At 36.4% G+C, this 22,097-nt stretch overlaps 1 protein-coding gene across 1 annotated transcript; it reads right to left on the bottom strand.

The window, feature by feature from the left end:
- Positions 1 to 1,942: 1,942 nt before the first annotated feature.
- Positions 1,943 to 21,187, bottom strand: LOC103712190 (CDPK-related kinase 3-like). The gene is made up of 11 exons (XM_008798648.5): positions 20,203 to 21,187; positions 16,543 to 16,673; positions 15,945 to 15,986; positions 15,754 to 15,862; positions 15,516 to 15,594; positions 10,806 to 11,102; positions 10,474 to 10,583; positions 5,727 to 5,834; positions 5,483 to 5,545; positions 2,399 to 2,566; positions 1,943 to 2,315 (listed from the first exon to the last, which is right to left on the bottom strand). Exons 1-11 carry the CDS (start codon positions 20,773 to 20,775, stop codon positions 2,175 to 2,177), a joined length of 1,821 nt encoding a protein of 606 aa, XP_008796870.3. The 5' UTR covers positions 20,776 to 21,187; the 3' UTR covers positions 1,943 to 2,174.
- Between the last annotated feature and the right edge of the window lie 910 nt (positions 21,188 to 22,097).

Here is a 22,097-nt window from a genome sequence, read left to right as displayed (position 1 = left end):
ACTTCCATAATAGAATTTAATGTCACCTGTATCGAAAAAAAAAAAATGTTGTCACCAGAAAGTTACCCATAGGAAGAAGAACATAGTACATCATAGAGGCATACGGATGCTTCAACGACCTCCAAAAAAAATACTAAACAAATAACGTCGTGTGACTCATAGGAAGCAGATCCAATTTGCCACATTACTAAAAAGAACAAAACCAAAGTTCTAAAGGGGACGTTGGCGCAACCACAACTCCAGACAAAGATATCTGCCAGAAGGGAAAGCTGAACTTTTTATCAGATCCAGTGTCTTGGTTCCACGGACAAGATCAAAACCGAAACCAGAGATGCCATTCAAGGAAGTGAGTCCTATAACACATAATGCTATTTGTCAAAAGTCCAAAAAAAAAAAATGTTCATTCAACAAGGTTATGAGACAAACTAACTTGCATGCCTCAGCAGGAACGTCAGCGAAGTAGGTTTCAATAAGCACATTCAAACCAGAGTGATGATTCTCGTTCTGAAAAGGCCTTGGTAAATGCTTCCAATTGGTGAGCATCCAGATCCATTACAAGGATCGGCTCCAAAAATCACCAAATAATAATAATAGTAATAACAATATGAAACACAATGATTTTGATCCTTACAACCTGAACACACAATATGCAATTTCAATTAAGTCTGTTATTTGCTCTTAGATAAATTAAAGCAGCATACTAAAATGGGATTAAAAGGTACTTGAATGTTAGTTTTTTTATTCATGTTTTAAATCGTTGGTGGCTGGAAATGTTACTGGGAGATTTCTATTTGGTTGGCAGGATTAGAGGAAGAAGAAGATGGGGAGATCAAAAAAGTTATTAAGCCTACGATTCATTATCATAAATCATTAATATTTATACAAGCAGTTGGTGTCCTATAGATGAATATGCCCCTATTTTGCTTCCCACATATCGTTCCTTTTACCACTATCGCAGTAGTTACTCCATTTATTGCTTAATGTAAGATAAATACTGGATTTGTCTATCTTTTGTCGAATCTGTTCACAGCTGGCTAGAAGATAATTTTTTCATATTTGTCAACTAACATGTTAACCAATCAATCATGATAAATTGAATTGAATTTTTTTTCTTCTTTCTTCGGTGCCTTGAAGTGACAAGAGCATGAAAAGGGTTCAAGAATCTTTTTTTTTATTTATTTATAAGGACTCAAAACTAATTACTTATTTTGGCCTTTTGACCCTATATTATAGAGCGGATCTTCCACAAAATTTTATATGTACCTATAGGTACACCTTGAGGCTAGGAAATCTTGCACCCATCTCCACATATCCGGACGCCTGCTCACCCTATTCATGGAACATCTCCATGCCCAGCTAATTAGTTACGGAGAGAGGGAAGGACGTAGGGACCCGAAAGATTCAAAGAAAGTGATCAATCCCCGTTACTGAGCTCCGCAAGCTCCAGAAATCCACCTAAAAGTTGAGTTTTATATCCAATTGATCTTGGAATGGCAAGATCCATGGCCTCCAGAGACACTGCTGCTTGTTGCCTTGCTTACTCATACCTGCCCAAGCTAGTGGTTCAAAATTTCAGATAGACACTGGTATAAATAGTTGCTTAAACAGGGTGGGGATTATACTCCCACCTATTTCAGTAGTGGGTGTGCCTTTCACAGAAAATAAGGGTATAGTAATCGCATAATGTGAAGCAAATTTAGGAAAAAGAATGGACCAACGGTCAGTTAAAAATCCAAGTGACTACATCCTTGTACAACATTCCTACTAGATCGGAAAACCTGATGTCGGATTGAAAAAAGATTTCGACTTAAATATTAGTCCCATCATTATACATCCTTCCGATCTTTTGTTATTGAACTTGAGTCTAAATTACATCCTATATTTCAGCTGCAACAATACTCGCAAAGATTTACCAGCAGTCATTATCATTTGGCAACAGACATAAGATCAGAAACATCAGAGCCTATAGTATGGTATTTTTCTTAAAAAAATTGTCCTCAAAAACATATGTTGCCCGAGGAACCTTACATCTGGGCTTGACCATAAACTCACTTTTTACATCCACTCTCTACAATGAAAAACAAAATAAGGACAAAGAACAAGGATAAAAAGAGATCTGCAAGTACTATATGAATGACATGAATAAAAACAATGAGATGAATGGCAATAGATATCTAACGGTTGTGTCTTGTGTTGGAGCTACGAATTGTCACGCCATGCAAAAATTTGGTGTATCCAAGAAAGTTGAGTTTGCCATCAGATGGTCTGATCCAGTCACGAACAATAGAATAAGCTGCTGGAGCAAGGTTCATCTCCTGCACATGGCAGTTTGGTCATGTTAAGTAGTAAAGAAATAAAAAATGTACGAAGTCCCATCGAGTTTATTTGGTACTGGTACCTGAGCCAGTTCCTCAACTGAGATAACCCGATTACCCTCCCACTCAAAGTACTTGAAAGCTGTGCTTGCAATCTGTTCCCAATTTTCCAAAGCCTCGAGCTGGTACGGGCTGATTGTGGCAGCACAGAACTCTTCAAAGTCCATCCTTCTATATGCGAGTGGTTCCAACTGTGATGTACATCATGCGGTGGCTTTTGTGAGTGTCATTTAACAGGAAAAAATTCCACTATAAGCAACCAGGTAACTCAAAAGAGATGAAAGATGGCGTGGTAAGATGATAATAACAGCAAACAGAACACGCAATAGTACAATGAGACAGGTAACAACTTTGATATTCCTAGGCAGTAACATCATGGGGGATAACATAGAATGAAAAAAAAATAGCTCATCATACGGTTTGTTTCGAAGGAAAATTCCAATTCACTGCATTACTTGCAATTTTATTCCATCCTTTACAAAATACTGGGTTAAATTCTAATCACAGAATATTTGTCGCACTAGAGTTCCTTCCAAAGAATAAGAAGAGTTTTCTTAGTCAATCCAGGTAGTAATTAGTTGTCAAGAATCAGTTCATAGATCAGCTACAAGGCTAATGATGGACAAGAGCAATCACATATCCCACTCTTCATGTCTTCATTTGACGCTTGATGATATAGTCAAACAAGGAAAAGATAAGGGTGCAGTTGAGAAGTCAAGGGAACTCTTACTCTGCGGAGTAATATGGAGAAAAAAGAAAAATGGAGAGAGTATTGTTCTTGTCTAATGACTGCAGGTGTTGCAAATGGTCTAGACCATCAAAAGGGGGAGGGCCGCTTCTATGGTCATAAGCTCATAATTTTGTAATCAAGTCCGTTGAGTAATTAGGATACTAACAGCTTTACTTGAAGTGCTCTGAGTTGTTAATGGCATTTGGAAGCCAGTTATATAATTTGTATATAGTAATTAAGAAGATGCAAAGAGAGCCGAGAGCAACATTCAGGAGTGCTGTGTGTTCTTTCAAGTCTTATAATATTTCCATAGGCCATTATACAAAAACTTGATAGATTGTTGAATGCCGGGGGTTGTTATCATAACTCTTGCTATTTCAAAGATACTAAGTAGTAAGAGTAGAACATCGTTGTCATGGATGACCATTTTACTTGCTCTGAGTGGAGATGAAAGCATATAAGAATGTGACAGACTTTTGGAAGATGACTAGCAATTGCACAAAATTCACAGAAGATGGTGATTGCAATGCAGCTAGTCATTTGGTCACTAAAACATAAGTTATAATTTTTGCATTTTGAATTTATAGTTCAGCATTTCATATAATACCTATTTAGAATATTCAGATTTGTCATTTGCTTGAAGCTTACCAGTGGTCGGTGACTCAGTGTATGGATATGGTGTGCTGCAATTACTAGCAATGGCAGTAAAAATCCTTGCCATGCAGCTCTCCAGACATGAAAGAAATTGGAGAAATTTAAGGGATCTAATTCACTACTGCTTAAATTTACTGCAAATACATTTAAATGATATTTTGCCAAGTGGATATGCATTTCATTGGATGCTGGCAAATCGAAACAATATCTTAACTTGTGGATTCATGCAACTAGAAGGAAAAACATAGAAGTAAACAGTTACATGATTGAGTCAATGTTCAATTCAATGCAAATTTTGAAAAGCATCAAAACGAGAAGGGAAGAGACCCTCTAGAACCATAGTACTGTAAATGAACATTTTGTTGATGGTTCTACAGACAAGATAAGGTCTTCTCCGGGTTGGTTTTGACATGGATTTGGTTGCACAAGCTTCAAGAATGGGCAAGGCCTTGGACCAAGGAGGATTGTTATTTAGATCTATTGCTGGTGGTCTTGCTTCAGATTCCACCTCAACAATCAAGGATATTAACTGCTCAGACACTCAAGTCAGATGGAAAGACAAAGGACCTCCTCGTAGGGTTTAATGATGATTCTGAATTGATGACTGCTTGTTGCCAGATAAGTCATTTCCTAGAAAAGACTGATATTTGAGTGTCTCTAAGTACTATAAAACCCAGCCAATAAGTCATGCCATGGATACAGTTCAAATTTTAGATCTTTGTAGTTCAAATTTTGATCATTCATCATTTAGATAGCTTAAGGGTTTATTTTCTGCATCGAAATAATTGAGATTTGGGGTAAATCTCTTGCATACATGTGTCATGATATACTTGGGGATGAACATAAGCCATGCAGCTCATGAACAACTCAGGCTTGCCTTGTTATGAACTATGAAGCTTGTTTGGGCTCATTCAGCAAATAAATGAACAACGCTGAAAGAGGCTTCAGCTTCATTGTTGAATGACACTAAGCTCAGTGCTATTAGGCTCGTGCACGGTTGAAGCTTCAATTATATAACAACCTCCATCAAGAATTTATCAAAATAAAGCACTTATCAAATATAACAAATGATCAAAACAGTTAGATATCGATGAAAATGAGTGATCTCTAGAGTTCATTATAACAGCTGGGATTGTTGTTGCTAATTTCGCTATCAAAGTTTGGAATACCAAACATAGAAATGGATGTTAGATAAGGTTCTTTAAGAAGATACTGCATTTGTGAACAATCTTGAACCAACCAAATACACGAAACCAAGCTTAGGTGTTGTATAAGCGCAGGACAGGCTCGAACCCTAAGCTAAATTCAACCAAAGCAAGCTTGAACAATCCAAAATTGGATCCAATGTTGCCTAATCGAGCCGAAACTGACATCTAGTAATGTTTCCTTTTTCTTCACAGAGTTAGACTAGAAGCCAAGGAGATGCTTTAGCAAGAACTTAACTCAAAGTGGAAATACGAGATAGCATATATTTTAAATTAAAAAAGAGAAGAAAAAATCTTCTTTACCCAAAATAAAACCAGTATACATTTTCGAGTATGCATCATCAAGATGCTGTCTTATAGTAATAATTAAAGCAGCCAATATCACATTTTTAATGATTGATATGGTCAAAAGAAAGATGAATAACGAGGGGACAATGCTAGCAAGAAATAAGAAACTTGGCTCTATTAAGGAGATTTAAAATATTTACTAATTACAAGGAAAGTAAATGCAACCGTACCGCACTCAAGATTTCAAGAACCATTGATTCCTTCATAGCATCAGTTGAGTTTCGCAAGAGTGCCTGCATATAATTCAGGACAAACTTAACATACCTGAATGTGCCAATAACAACTAGTAGATAAGTAAAATTACTTAGGCACATCAAATGTAACAAAATTAACATACTGCTTACAAACCCAAAATTTCATCCTTAAAACAATTTTGTGGAAAGATTGTAAGATATCAAAAGTCAAAGAGCTAACCATTCTAAAATTTTCCAGAGACACTCGCCCATCTTTATTTGGTTCCAGTAAATTAAATTGAGCCCTAATATAAATCAGCTCATCCTCTGTTAGAGCCCTTGATAAAGCCTGCGAAGAAAATGGCAGAAAATACGAGGTGATATCAAAAATCCATATTACTTATGCATGAAAGTTTAACCAGGTTAGCAAATTCTTTTAATAGATTAAGCCAAATTATCCATTAGAGTGTCAAAATATTTAACTTACTTTCTTACAAAGAATGCAAATAATGTTATAATCACCCAGTCAACTACACGACATTTTAACTTTCTCTAAAACGAAACATGATAAGAAAAATATTCATTACTCATAAAGTTGATCAACTGTTACTACTAATGATACAAGGGCATTATAAAGTTGATTTTTTGAAGTTGATAAAGCTAAAAAAGTAAATGATATCTAGGCAAAACTGATGACATTAAAAGTTCTAAAAACCATTTGGAGAAGAAATTGAACAAAATATTGATAATTCTTCCTAAAGTGCATAGCTATTTTGATATACTGAGTTGATTCAAGGCGACCAAATCCTACAATTTTCTATGGCTTCGTGTGGATGATTGGACTATACTAATCTTTTGGTTAATAATCTTTACCTTGTACACCTTTAAATTAACATAATATCCACAATAAAGCTACAAAAATGTAGGAAATAGATGGAATGTGCCTTCTGATTGAAACCAATATTTAGAAACACTAATTTGAGGCTTGTCGACCTCAAGGTAAAGGCCTTTAAGGTGCCTTGCAGTTTGCCAATCAGGCTGGGCACAGAGAGTCATATGCTCACCTTTCATCAGAGGAATACATATTAAGCTTTGGTTTTACCCCCGGCCAATGACTGGGAGGGTGGTCATGACATAGCATATTGTGCTTGAACTCAAATGACAGACTCAGAAAAGAACAAGGAATGATGTCATTGTACACCTCACAGACCATATGGTGATATTAGCATGAGGCAAGGAGGCTCTTAAAGATGCCATGTGACTTATGAGTCAAGATATTATAACACTTTTATAACACTTATGAGTCCAGATGCCATGTGACTTATGACTTAAAGATGCCATGTGACTTTGAAGGCCTCAAGCTAAAGGCCTTTAAAGTGCCTTGAAGTCTGCCAATCAGGCTGGACAGAATGAGGCATACATTCACCTTTCATCAGAGGAATACACATTAAGGTTTGGTTTTATCCACTGCCAATGACAGGGAGGGTGGTCATGACATAGCATATTGTGCTTGAACTCAAATGACAAACTTAGGAAAAGAAACAAGGAATGATGTCATTGTACACTACATTAGCTTAAAGATCCATTTGACTTATGAGTCATTTCTAAAACTATGTTATCTTAAAGATGCCATGTTTCTTCTTTTTTTTGAGCCATCACTCACGGGTGTTTATTTGAGCCTCTTGGAAGCTTTTGCCCAACAAGACTAAACTTGAATTTTGCAAGTTTTAAGTAGACCTAAAAAATTTAGGTATTGATGCAATCAAGGTTTGACGTGGCGTACCTAGTAGTACGGGACATACCGTACCGGTACAAAATAGGGGACGTACCGATACTTGGTATGCCGAACATGCTCATACCATATCCTACCGACACAATGATAGGGTGACACCAGGATGGGGTCCGCTATTGAGATGACATACTTATGACGTACCTTGGATGCAATAAATTCTAGGCAAATAAAATTTTCTAGATATTTTATCGTATTAGTATCTTAAAATTGTATAAAGTAAGCCAGACCTTGTAAGCTTTTGAACTTTTCAGGAAGCATCACGAACACTTGAAAATTCACATAATAAGATTTATTTTTTGTGAGTAATATTAAAAATTAAGGATGCATATACATGGTGTATAATATTCTCAATAAATCAAATGATATATTTTTTAAAAGATAATAGCTTTGGAATGTCAAATCAATTGTTTTATTGTCAATCATATTCACTACATATTTTAATTTTAAATAGCTTTTTACCTTCCGTAAAAGTCTTAGTTTTTTGCAAATATAACTAATATATCCAATAGTTCCATGCAATACAATACACTTACCAAGTAGAAATAAATTTCTAGTTTCAACCTAACCCACCAGCACAACTAAAAAATTCTTCAATCACTATCAAATTGCACCTATAGTAGACCTTCAAGCTGCCTTCTGGTGCACATAAACGCCTAAGAGCCATGTACCTGACATCCTGCTTCAGAATATGCTATCCTCTTCAAACCCACTTCCAAGGAGCTTCTTTACTCTAAAATATTTTGAGAGTGCTCCAAAACCGGAATCCACTTCCACACTCACTCCATTTGAGGCAACTAAGCTTGAAAGCTTTATGCATGCACTAAGTGTTGGATGTTAATAAACAACTTTGACATTTGCTCTTGTAGGTGGTTGTTTGCTCTTGTAGATGTAAAAGTTATTAAGTTATGAACTTTGATATTCAATTAAAAAAAGTCTTAAAGGAAGGAGTTTTTATGCTTGTAAGTCTTATTTCTAGCAAAAAATTATTGGCTAAATGCTGTAAGCTGGATAAAAGTTGAATTACGAAGATCCTAGTCATTAGGGTTGTGTTAGGTACTAATCAACCAAAGAAAAGTAAAATAAAATTATCTCCTTTTTGAATGTCAGAGCATATTGACTCTACCACAGCCATCAATTACTATTGCAGCCAGGACCTTTAGAAATTTTAAGTTGCTGGTAATGTTAACCAAAGGCATCAAATTTTGGGTTTTTTGCTGTTTCTGGAAAGCTACACATCTGAAAATTTCATGAAAACTGATGACATCATATTAATGATCATTATATCTTTGTAGTTACAAATCAACTTTTGGCACATAGAAGCTTTCAAGTTTAGTATAACATTTAGCCAAGGTTTTGTCCAAGAATCATTCCATACTGGTTCATATCAGCTGTATAGGTCCATACTAGATTACCGATAAGTTATGAAAACTAGTATTACCACTATAGAGGTACCATGCCATACCATACCAGTAAGGTTCTAGTATGGGTACATATACCAATAGTTCAACCGTTGGTTTTTCAATACAATCTAGTTAGAAAGCAATTGGTCCAACAAAATAATTCAATATTTATACATATATGCATGATGCAAATGTGTCCCCGTGTCCAGATTTTTGAATGTTCCTGTGTCCACTCTTCCATACACCTAGATACTAGACACCCATGTAAGACATCAGAACCATAGTTATTAAAAACGAATCAGAGACCGCCCCAATCAAGCATTTAGGTCAAAAATTGGGTCAATGGTTCAACCGTGGTCAACTGTTTAACGGGATTATAATTAAAAATATTGAAAAATTAAAATATATGTTAGAAAATATGCATAATTAGTACTATATTTCCTACTTTAAATACTATTATTTTAAATCATAGAAATGTGCATTTTATGGCACTCTTTAGTTATAGCATAAATAGAAAATAATCATGCCCAGTTTATTTTATTTTTTATATATAATGTAGTAAATTATGTAAACATATTGATATTTGAGTAAAGTTTGAAGATATCCAAAAGTATAAAATGAAGTATATTTATTTTTTTGGTTTTGAATCAAAAAGGAAAAATCAACTTTTTTATGGAAAATTCTAGAACTTATTGATACATTTTAATCATTTTAAACAATGATTTTTGAAAATATCCAAAAGAACATAATGAAAATTGTTTTTTGATTTTGTATCAAAGAGGAAAATAATTATTTTTTTATGGAAAGAATTGATTGTTGAAATATGATAGTGTACTGGAAGTATCTCTGCTATATAAATCTACAAGTATCACCATTCAACAAACCAAATTGTCTCTTAATATGTTTTGTACCCCTTTGAATGGGCAGAGGTTTGAATCCACTCTTTAGCACACCTTTCATACTATTTTTTGAACTAGGTTAACCCAGTCTAAGCCATGTGGGTCGCTGGGTTTTTCTAAAAACTGACCCAATTGGCGGAGCTCAGCTGGTCCAGACGTCAATCCGTTCCCAGGAGAGCTGAACCAGCCAGGCATTCGGTTTATATAACTATGATCAAAACTAGTATACCCCTTACAGGTACCGTGATGCACCTATCGTACTTTCGCACCTTTTTCTCCCCTCTGATAAAATGCATCCTAAAAGCATACCAAGCAAAATAATGAATCAACCAAAGAATATCGAAAGAAAAGTCAGACAGTAGCACAATTCAGAGACCAAACAACTTTAGGCAAGCCATAACACAATAACCAACCAAAACAGTTAAACTTGACGCCAGCCACAGTGGTTCATCCTCCAATTCCATAAACACATCTAGATAAGAAGGTGAGCGATAATGGACACTGCAAGTCCTTTCAGCTTGCCTGTCTATATTGCCTAATTAGTGTTTGGCAAATCTAAACGTATAAACCAGAATATGTAAATTGTATAAATTACATGCATACTCATAGCAACTGGGTGACATGATTATACAATAGTAGATAATGTAGAAGGCTAGAAGTGCTTTTATGCAGTACCATGTATCCACATTTATTTGATACAACCTATGAAAATTAATTAGCTAAATTTCATTTGATGTGGACACAACATTCACATCCAAAGCCTTCACACAGATATGAGCACCCAATATCTATAGGTGAAAGTAGAACAATAAGCATATAGAATGAATGCCATCTGATACAGAAAACCAGGAGATACTACTTCTCATCCAACAAGCTGAATGATAAAGAATGTCAAACCTTCAATGCAGCACGCTTGAAAGGAGTGGCACGAAGGTAAGATTTGACTAACTTATATATTAGTATATCTAGAGGGACTTGTCGCTGCTCATCTCGCAACCACGGGTGAGCTGCCATCAGAAAAGTAAATAGTTTCCATCAGTCAAGCACACTGTAAGTCTCAAAAGGCAATTGAATTATAAGTATCATATAGTCCATATCCAATGGCTGTTGAAAGAGTTTCAGGATCAAATTTGACAAGGTAATTAGATGACTATGAAATGGCAAAATAGCAAATCTAATAATGCTTAGAGAAAAAACAAAATAATTAGTTGATTGAACAAAATTCTTACTTAAAGCCTGTACAGCGGTCATTCTTTTCCTATAATCCTTATTCAGAAGCTTTTTCACAAAATCTTTAGCTTCTCGAGATACAGCAGGCCAAGGTGAATCATCGAAATTAGGATCAGCTCTCAGCACAGCACGAAAAATTCCTGATTCTGTCCGTGCCCAAAAGGGTCGGCTACCACATAACAGGATATATGTTATGACACCAATGCTCCAGATATCTGCTTCCATACTGTATGACCTATGCAGAACTTCAGGAGCTACATAATATGCACTGCCAACAATGTCATTTAATCTTTCATCTGCAAAAAGTAGCAGAAATTTAGGCCTCCAGTAAGACAGAATGATTCCACAAGCAAGTAAACAAAGGGTAACGATAAAAGCAAATAATATGTCAGATACATCAATCGAGTTCACAGAAATAATGGATCCAGACTAACCAAAACACGAAACGGAAACTGATCATTAGTCGCTAAAGACAATCTGCAATCGTTAATCGCGCCGCAAGTAATATGTGTATAAGAAAGAATATCTACCAACTACAAGCGCACGAGTCAAAGAGACAGATACTTTCTTAAGTTTTTGCGGTTCCTCAAATCTGATATGAATACAGTAACCTTTAAAAAGACAAAGTGACAAAGTAAAAATGCTCATAAAGGTCATACAAATCTTTTAGGGGGTAAAAAGGGTATTGCCTGTTGTAGCAATTTGACAATAGCATATGTACAGTATTCTGAAATTTGTCGATAAGTGTACAATACAAGTTATCCTTCATAATGAAAATTATGATTAAGAAATAATATTGTATATGTCTGCACAAGCAGGCAGACGTATGAGCATCCGACCATGCACACACACATGTTGAATTAGCACAACATTATATGAAAGTTCTAAATGACAAAATTGCCTTATATTAATGCATGTAGTTTACTTCTCACTGTAAAGAAACGCTTGATCATAACAAAAGATTTGTTGGTCTTCAAAGCTCTTTGTGAATGAATGACATGGTTGACTGGTCAAAGGATGGCATATAAGAAAATTGCATAAAGTGATACTCCAATACTATGTTTGGGATTTTGGATTATAAGTACTGCACTTTATTCATTACAAAGATATGTGCTTGCAGAAATGACTTCTTCTTAGCAAAAAGATTTTGATATGATACAGACTATTCAATTTAAGGTTCAATTAAAGCCATTAATATAAGGACATAGGAGTAGGAACAACTAGTTAGCTGCCTTTTTATAGCTCAGGATATTTAGATAGCTGTGGGATCATAAAGGACGAACAACAACATAAAATATATCTGCCATTTTTAAAACGTTGCAGCATCTGTTATTATCACTAAAATCCATTGGCAATTTTTATCCTTGAATTCAACCATGTATCTGAAGCAAGAAGGAATGTGGACCTACAAACACAATAAAAGAACTAGAAGATATAAGTTGGCATGAAGCATGTATGGTCTGATTTTCCCACTTTTTGAGTTGGGAATCAGCTGACATAATCGTCCAGAAGGTTTCAGTCCAGAAATCCACAAAAAGAGGTGCACCACCATCAAACATTACTGAGAGTCCCATATATGCGGTATGGCTGTTTTATTTTTTTCCAGAATGTTCCCATGTTCAAACATGTACAAGTGCAACAATGCTTATGCATATATAATTTTTTTATGCTCTCTGAGATGCCGGGATGTATTCACCACCTATGATCACCATTGAGGGTGTGTATACAGGGAAGGGTGGGGGAAGGGGATTGCACATTTTGATCCTCAAGATGTGAGATTGTGCTTTTAAGGAAAAAAAATATTGGCACAAATAATTGTCAAATAAAAGTACTGGACAAAGAGGAAAGGAAGGCGGAAGTTAGTAGCATGAACTGAAAACATATGCAATAGTGAGCTCAGGTGCAAACATAAGTAATATACTGTTAAAAAGAAAAATTAGGAGCAAGAACAACCAGAAAGCATCTTAAGTAAAAAACTTAAATTACATTAGTAGTAATATTTTTCTTCAAAAAAAGTTATAGGATGGTCAAAATTGATAAAACAAATGACATATGTTGTTAGAGATATAGATCATTTTTCCGAAAAAGTAATAGACAATGGACAATAGAAGTAAAAGCATGGGTACAAGAAAGGGAGTGAAACTTCCTAGTGGATGTCATGCACCTTATGTACAAGCTACCAGGGGACAGACTTACCAACATCAACCTGCTAGTGTAAGAAAACAGGGATACACTTTAATTCATTAAGAAACTGAATTTTCTTTTTCCTGAAAAACTAGCTAGAACAAATTTGTCATTTCATATAGCCTTAACATTGATCACCTAGCAAGTTTCACGCTCACATGATGATTCTTGAACCTGGAGGAAGAGTCGAGCATGATTTTAAAAAAAAAGCCATTTCAATAGCAGCCAAAGACCTAGAACTTGGGTAACCAGAAATAGATTGGATCATATTGGGTCCATAGAGCCATAGTTTAGCAGCAAGCATTCCACTCTATTGTGGGGTAGTTCAAATTACATCATGTATTCTCACATTGTGATAGGTAGAGTCTAAGATTACTTGATCTGCACCAGTCCATAATGGTGAAAGCATTAAATTTTTTGACTCAAAATGATCTGATTGGCAACAGCATTTGTTGTCCATTCAGTAATAGTTTAGATTCATGCTACCCAAAGCCATTTACAGCACTTTATGGAAAATGATTTGGCCAAAGAACCTAAAAGCCATTTGTTTTCAGTTCTCACATGGTGAAACCCACAACTCATACAAGAGTAGAAAACAAAGATTGCATCCCAGTCCCATGTGGAGGACTGGATCATATTTAATACTCCCACTCCACACTGTTATGAACATGGAGAAATATTCATACTGCAAATAGCAATTTTTCTCCAACAGATGAAGCACATCAAGACAGCCACTTATCCACATATCTGGTCCACTAAGCTACCAGCTAACTTTTTAGTACCACAATTTTTATGTTTTGGGCAAACTCTCACTCTGTATGGTTTATAAATTTTGAGGGGAATATCAGAGTTATAGTACGGGCATACGTTAGAGTGCTGTAGAGACATGTTATGGTATTTATATGATTGAAACTCATGATGAAGAAAAACTCATAATTCAGTGATCTGAGAAATTATGGGAGCTAATTTTCCCCACCCCAAGCGATGGGGAGAGATAGAGAAATAGAGAGCGAGAGAGATTAAAAAAGAACATGATTTCCTCTCCTCTTGTTTGGAAGTAAAAGAAGAAGAGGAAAAAAAAGAAATTTATTTGGACCATCTAGTTATGGGACAAAAGTGGAATAAAAAAAATTACTTTGAACATCTGGCTTGTTTACTCTCCAAATATCTCCACTTTCAGAGAGAAAAAGAGTAGTGGATTTGGATAGACATGAATTCTCTCCATTTCTCTTTTTTACCCTCTACTTCTTCCTTATTTTCCCAACCAAATGAAAGGAACTCAATTTATCTCTTTCTCTTCTCTTCTCTCCATTTCACTTAATCCAAATAGGGTGTAAAAGATCTAGATAACATTATATCATGTAATTTTACTAAACTTGGTTTACATATTTTGTACCAAGTAAATAATACAGGATAATTGTTTTCATCCCAGAAGCCTTAAGCTGCTCCAACTTATGGCACATGACATCTGTAACTATAAATTATGGCACATGACATCTATATGTATAATTAACTCATAAGTATAACCATTAAGACACCTATAACTTTAATGCCATTTATATTTCCTATGACAAACATAGAAAAGAAGAAAAGCGCTATCAAGGCAAATATCACTAGCTTAACCCTATATCATCACAACTTTCCAACCCACACATTCTTCTACAAAAAGTTCTTCTAGAAATAACTCTACAGTTTTTAATTTCCAATTAAATTTAAGCTGAATATTGTGCATTGTATCAAGAGTTAAGCATATCTTCACATATTTATTCTAAATCTTATTGGCATTCACAACCAAGACCAAAGATCTTCAAGATATTTCTGCAAGAGCATGCCATGACCGCCTAGCACCAAGAAATTACTGCAAGCACACATACACTCATAGTGGCTAGAACATAATAGCACTCATGCAATCAAGAAAAAAAAAAGAAAAAAGAAAAGAAAAGAAAACATTGTTCAAAGGGGAAAACATATGAGTTGTTATAGAGTTTTATCTCACAAAGAGCAGGACTCAATTGGAAACCATTTGGTAATGTCAGCTATTCTCGCCTTGAAAGAAGACCATGCAATGACATGAGTGTACATTAAATGTACAGCATATCAACTATCCAAATTGTAATATTTCAGTTCACTTCATGAAGTAACATGCATATCTATGAACAGAGGGTAAATGGCAGTAGCCTGTGGATTTACAGTTTTTCTTTATTACCAATGTTTTTTATCATGTGGAATCGAAAGCTTCAATTTTCATAGTGTCAAAGCATGTTTAGATTTGGTCAAGGTGAAACAATAAACAAGAAGCAGTGAAAGAAGCTGACATTGCAAACCATGATACCTGTGAATTGAAACACAGCATGATTTAGAATAGAGATGGAAACAAAGAGTACCAAAAGCCATTAAGTGATGAAAACAGTAAGCAATAAAGTAACAGTTATTACTGACTAATGACCAAAGAATAACAGTTGCAGAAATATAAAATGTCAAGAGTAGTTAGCATAGGCAATAAGAAAGATATAGCCAGCAATTACCTGGTCTGTTAAAATCTGAAAGACCAAAATCAATAAGTTTCATAGGAGCATTTTCATCTCTAGTTGTGAACAGAAAATTCTGTTTCAATGTTCAGATAAAAAGTGTCAGCAGCAAAGATAAGTCCATTATAGTGCAAGCAAAAGATTCAGATAAGTAACAAAAGGAAAGAGAATCTAGAACAGAGCCATAGCCTATAATGCAAAAGCATATATGAAATGAATAGTACATGATGCAGACCTCTGGCTTTAAATCACGATGCACAACGCCTTGAAGATGACAAAAGGCAACGATGCTCAAAATCTGCACAATGATTACTTTAGCATCTTCTTCTGTGTACCTCCCACCTCTATAACAGACCACAGTATAGAGTGATTTTGTTAGAAGTCGAATGATACAAGAAACTCATTACCCAATAAAATAGAAATTACCTGGCTAAGATTTTATCTAATAGCTCTCCACCTTCACACAATCTGATAAACAACAATAAAAGAGGTATAAGAAACTACTCCAAGTCTTTATGACAATTACAAGTTGAAAAAGGAAAATCCGTTCATATCCCAGTCATTCATCACCAGACTAACTCATGCCTTGCTTATTCATCACCAGAGTAAAACATGCCTTGCTTACATACAAACATACATAAGTGCGTACATGCATACATAAGTACGTACATACATACATACATACATAAATTTCATCAAAACGTAAATATTTTTCACAAAAACAGATATTGTTGTTGAGATGGCTATCTTGGTTTAAGGAGCCAGATTTATGTTTTGGTCCGAAAGGGTGTGGGTTCAAATCTCATTCTCAACAACCAAAATTTTCATTTTATTTCCTTATCGAAATGGATGTAGCTTGGGCAACCAGTTTTTGCGAAAATAGAAAGAAAGAAAACCTATAGCAATAAGGAAAACATATAACAAGTTTTCTGCCATATGCAACTACATGTTATATCAATGTCAAGATAAATTTATGACTGGTGTAAGAAAATATCAGGAAAAAAAAAACAGAAAAGGAACGTACTCCATGACTATGTAGACATTAAGGGCATCCTCACATGCATCATAAAACTTGACCAAATTTGTATGCCCAGATAAAGCTTTCAAAATTTTCACCTCTCTGCGAACATCTTCAATTGATATTGCTGTTGTCATCTGCCAAAAAAAAAAAAAAAATAGAGTCGATTAGATATAAACACTACCCGTGTACACAATCTGGGAAAGAATTTCTGATGTTTAAACAAAGACTACAAGGGAAGGCAAGCATTAAGTTGCCAAACAGTACTAACTATCAACAATTGGGGGGGAAGAATCCTTATGTACTATACGTGATACTAAATACAAACATTTAGACGTTGACTTCTCTAATCCGGAAAAGGCAGTGGTATAAAAGCAGCTGCAATATGAAAGCAGTCAAAGGATTACATAGCACACATGTCGTATATAGCCAGCTTATGTGGTAGTACTTTTTAACTATTTAAAAATTAATGAAATACATTCAACACAAATAACGACAAAGATAATGATGGTAATTCTTTTGGAAAAATAATAGCAAAATTAATAATAATAACAACTATCATTGGTGTTTACTATTTAGTACTTTTACCTAATACCAATAACTAATAACATAATTAATATGTTCAGATTATTAATGATTCTTGTAACCAAACTGTCCGACACCAGCATTCAACCTATTAGCTTAGCCCATTTCCATCAGCATGGGCTTAAATAAGAGTGGGTTACAACCCCACAATGCTAAGGAAGCCACATATGCAGCCATATAGTGCTAAACGGACAGCATACGCATCTGCATAATGCTAAGTGGACTATTTTTTTGGTCCATATAAGATATGAAAACATAGTAACAGCAATATAAGCAATATAATGCATCCAGGGGACCACATCCACACTGCTGCATATGCAGCCATATACACCGCATTTGAAAGCATAGCAAAACGCCACCAAGGTGGTAGCCTAGTGGTACTGGGCAGCAATTCTAACCACAAGGTCTCAAGTTCGAATCGCTGCGGCGACGATTAAATTGTGGACCGGAGCTCACTACTTTGGCCACTGCTTGGACTTGTGGTGTAGGACCGCTCTTGAACCGCTAGTAGCCGGGGTGGTGCCGGGTGTGACGTACTCACACGTGGGACTCGAGCCAGAGCTCAGAGGAGTAGCTGAGCCGGACCCACGGATGGGGAGGGTATGAGTAAAACCGGTCGGGGTGCCCAACACACGGCCATTTCTGCCCGCATCGAACATTCTCCTGACGGGGCGGGGGCCCAGTGGGGGCTGCTACGCGGGGGTGGGCTTGTCCCTTCCTCCCCCCTACCCCTTTTCTTTAGCAAAAAAAAAAAAAAAAAAAAAAAAAAAAAAGCATAGCAAAACAGGTTTGTAATTGGTTAAATTAATATTCATCTAAATTTTTATTTAATATACAATAAGCAAAACTCCACACCTACTCTAACTGCAGTGGCTCGATTCTGAACATTCTACATAAAGTTCAACATGCTAGCAACAATACTCAGCCCATTAGGTATGCGACTTCTACTATAAGGCATTTGCCTCAGCATACGCATATACATATATACATATATATATTTACATATATACATACATATATACATGCATATGTATTATAATATAAAGGATTGCAATAAATACTCTCTCTGTGTTATGTAATATTACCATTAGTGCTACTCGTCAAATATGATGTAATAACTATACTGATCAAAATCCATGAATTAGCATCAGAATTATTACGCAGAATACTATGGACACTGCTGTTATGGTATCACTGTTAACACCATTGCTGGAAACTACAATAGTAAACTTGTACGAAATAAGACATTATTGTTATTAAAATTTCTTAGTCAAATATATGGTACCATTAGCTTTGCATTACAAATTTTCGTATGCAAACTTGAATTAGCATATATGTAAGCTGTCATTAAATTTAACCAATATAAGTATTTAAATTAGATGCTCGTGGAATATCAGTTTGAAGATGCTCCATCATTATTTATATTGATAAAAGGGCTGAATAAATATACATGTGCACAAACATAAATGTACATGCATAGTGATTCTGCATGGATGTTGATAAATAACATCTAGCTAATAATCACAAGTCCAACACCTTCAAATTTCATTGGAGTGCCCACAGCTTTGCACAAGGCACAAGATGTGTCACAGCCCTTGGTAGCAAGAAACTTCTACCTACATTTACATACCCACTTCAATAACTTCGTAGAAACTCAAACCTATACCTATTTCATATGCAGATCATTAACTCAATTGTTCTTTTAATATGTGCATCACCACACCTGCACCTGTACCTACTCCCGTAACTGCTCTTGATTTTGGCAATTTGCGAGTTATACAAGCATGCATATGATTGTTGAATGTCGAAAAAGAAAAGTTCTTGAACTCCGATATCTAATTTTATTATGGATTTTGTATCAATTGTAATAACACAAGGGTGAGCCTTGAAGCAATGGTAAGGTTCCTCTATTAGGATTAGAGATCATAGGTTGGAAACACGAAAACAATCTCTCCGCATGCAGGGCTAAGATTGTATATATCTGACTCTCCCCAGACCCCATAATAGCAGGAGCCTCGTGCAACATGCCACCCTTTTTATATCTAACGTAATAACACGAATGCTTGAGGATGTGACTCCAAACCCCACCCCTTAGCATCAACTCCACTTCTCTAATCTTCTAAATGTGCCCTTGTGTGCGACTCCGCCTCTTTATACAACTCCATTCAAATGCCCAATTTTGCAACTTTGCCCTTTTTTATATTTCCCACTCATTGACCATGTGCAAAATTCTAGTCTGTAAAAAAATTGAGTTAATGCTATTGGGGTAGTACAACTTACACATATCAATCATTAATTTGCAGTACGTGGCATGTAGCTTTTCACTTCTTAAAAACTAAAGTAGAACTGATAAAGCTTAATGCCATGGCCCTCATGCTATACCATTCCATAAAAATGCATGGGGCAGCAAGAAGGATGGAGTTGTATGGATAATTGATAAGATGAGGACAAGGGCTTTTTTTCCTTTCCAGATAACCGAAAGCAAAAATGAAAAAACCCTAGTCTAAACTGAAAACTAGATTTAGTAATCAGTTGTGACTCTAATTACGACTTAGAGCGTCAAGCTTTATAGCCTCAGCTTTGACCACATGATACTCAAACATTTCGCCTGCAGATTGTTCCAGTCTTGTTTCAACTGCAGAATTGCCAGAAATTTGAACGAGGTTTGTGAAGTAACAGACATTTATAGAGGAACAAACATAATCTCACGACAAAAAGAAAAAAGAAAAATTTGCAAAGGAGCACACTTTAACTCTTTGGACAAGCTAATCCAACAAAATAAATAAGATTTTTTAAAAATAGAAATTCTGGACCTCAATCCGATCAGAATAAATTAAGAAACATAGTTGTAATACCGAGATGATCTAAAGATATCTCAACCAGTATCCGATGATCTAAAGATATCTCAACCAGTATATGGGAGCACTAGGAACCAATATTAAACAACAAATGAAGGTAACTTGAGAACCCTAACATGTATTTTTATCGAAACGATCTGAAAAATAGAAGGCGAGCATGCAAAATGGCAAGAATAGGAGGAATTTTACATTCTAAAAAAATTCCTTTGACATACCACCGCACCTTAGCTTTTGAGATGATCTTAACGGCGACGAGCTGGCCCTTGACATCGCCCTTCTTAGCCCTGGCCGAGCACGTATGCCCGAAATGCCCGCGGCCGACCTCCTTCCCCAGCTCATACTTGGCCCCGAAGTTCTTCCCATACCCGAAGCCCTTATCCAGCGGTCGCTCCGCCTGGGGATCCAACCCTTCGCCGGCGCCGGCGCCTCCGTCTTCCGGGATTGCGCCCTCCCGGTGCTTGGGCGCGCCCTGGCGCTTGGCGAGGGAGGCCTTGATGTGCTTGGCCGGGGACGGCGGCGGGAAGGGGCGGCGGAGGAACCGTCGGGGAGTTGACCTCGCCGGCGAGGGAGAGACCCCGGCGGGGAGCGGGCTGGCGGAGGAGCTGTAGCGGAAGGGGCTGAGCCAGGGGCTGGCGGCGGAGGAGCGGGCCGGGGTGGTTCCGCCCTTGCGGGGCGGTTGCGCGGCGGTGCCGCCGCCGACGGAGCCGTCGCCGCCGTTGGCGGCGGGAGGATTTGGGGGCTGGTAGTCGCGGTCGTCCTCGGCGACGGGGATGTTCTTGGCATAGCACTGACCCATCCCCGCTTCTTCGCCGCCGGCGCTCGACGCGTCTTTCTCTCTCCTATCCCTTTCTGTCGCTTCTGGGTCTGGGTCTCTCTCACTCTCGGTCGAGACAAACAAGAAAGAGAGAGGTGAAAGGTTCGAGGAGAAAGAACTTATAAACAAAGAAACCAGAAAGGATTTGAGAGAGAGAGAGATTGAGCCAGCTAGATACAGCGGCAGCGTTAAGCAAAGAAAAAGGGGAAGAATTTAGAGAGATGGGGTTTCAGTTTTAGGAGACGATTTGAGGCAATCAAGAATGGTCATAAACGGCACGAAAGAAGGTGGTTAGAGGGAAAGAGTATTAAAAGACGGCGTGGATCAACGCCAAGAAGAGAGTGAGGGGGGTTGAAGGTAAGGTTTCCAATTTCGATTTTCAATATTTTATGATGATTTGATGGGTGACGCCTTGGAGTTTCTTAAAATGGGCAGCCAGCACAGCAGTGGGGAGGGGACAAGGTGGATTACGTGGAGGGATCTGTTTGGGAGCGAAGGGTGCGTGGTGTTGGGGCCCGGTGGGGACAGCACTGGCCGATAGCGTCTCCTGGGTTTGGGGAGCAGATATCGCACCGGGGGCACGTTATGTCGCGGGTCGCGTCCGAGCTCAGAAAAGAACATAATTTTACCGTAAAAGAATCTGATGAAAAATAAATAAATAAATATATATATATATATATATATATATATATATATATATATATATATACATATATAAACTGATTGAGAAAAAAATGAAAGAAAAATTGTGATTTTTTTTTGGTAATACGGTATAACTCTTTGCTCTTGCAATCCTATGGAACGAAGAAGCACTTATTTCAATTGGTGAGGGAAATGATAAGTCCACTGAGTTGGCTGGGATTATTTCAGGCTTTCTTTGCAGAGCCGAGTGCTATCTAATTATAGAATTTTCTTTTTTTTACCTAGAAATATGATTTGAATTTGGAAAAAAAATATATTATTTTGTTTAGATTTTTTTTTGAATACCCTCCTAATATTAAATTTTATATGAATACTCTCCTAAAATTGATATTTATATATATACTCTCGTAAAATGTTCTATTCTTTTTATCCTTATTTTTTATAATGTAACAATACCATCTAACGTCATTAAAAAATTAATGATTTCAAATTAAAATAATTAAAATATTTTTAAATGGGTAAATATGCAAATTGAATATTTATAAGACGATCGCGATGGAGGACAAAAAAATAATTTTCAAATTTTATTTTATTTTTAATTAAAATAAATATGGTTTAAATTAATCGTGTTAGAAGAACTGTTCTATTGGGTGCATTTATGC

The sequence above is a fragment of the Phoenix dactylifera genome, chromosome 6, assembly GCF_051530095.1.
Source record: "Phoenix dactylifera cultivar Ajwa chromosome 6, Ajwa_hap1_PhDact_Kaust_v1.1, whole genome shotgun sequence".
In the NCBI taxonomy this organism is placed as follows: domain Eukaryota; kingdom Viridiplantae; phylum Streptophyta; class Magnoliopsida; order Arecales; family Arecaceae; genus Phoenix; species Phoenix dactylifera.
The sequence above is the reverse complement of the archived record's forward strand: the minus strand, read 5'-3'. Positions and strand labels throughout refer to the sequence as shown.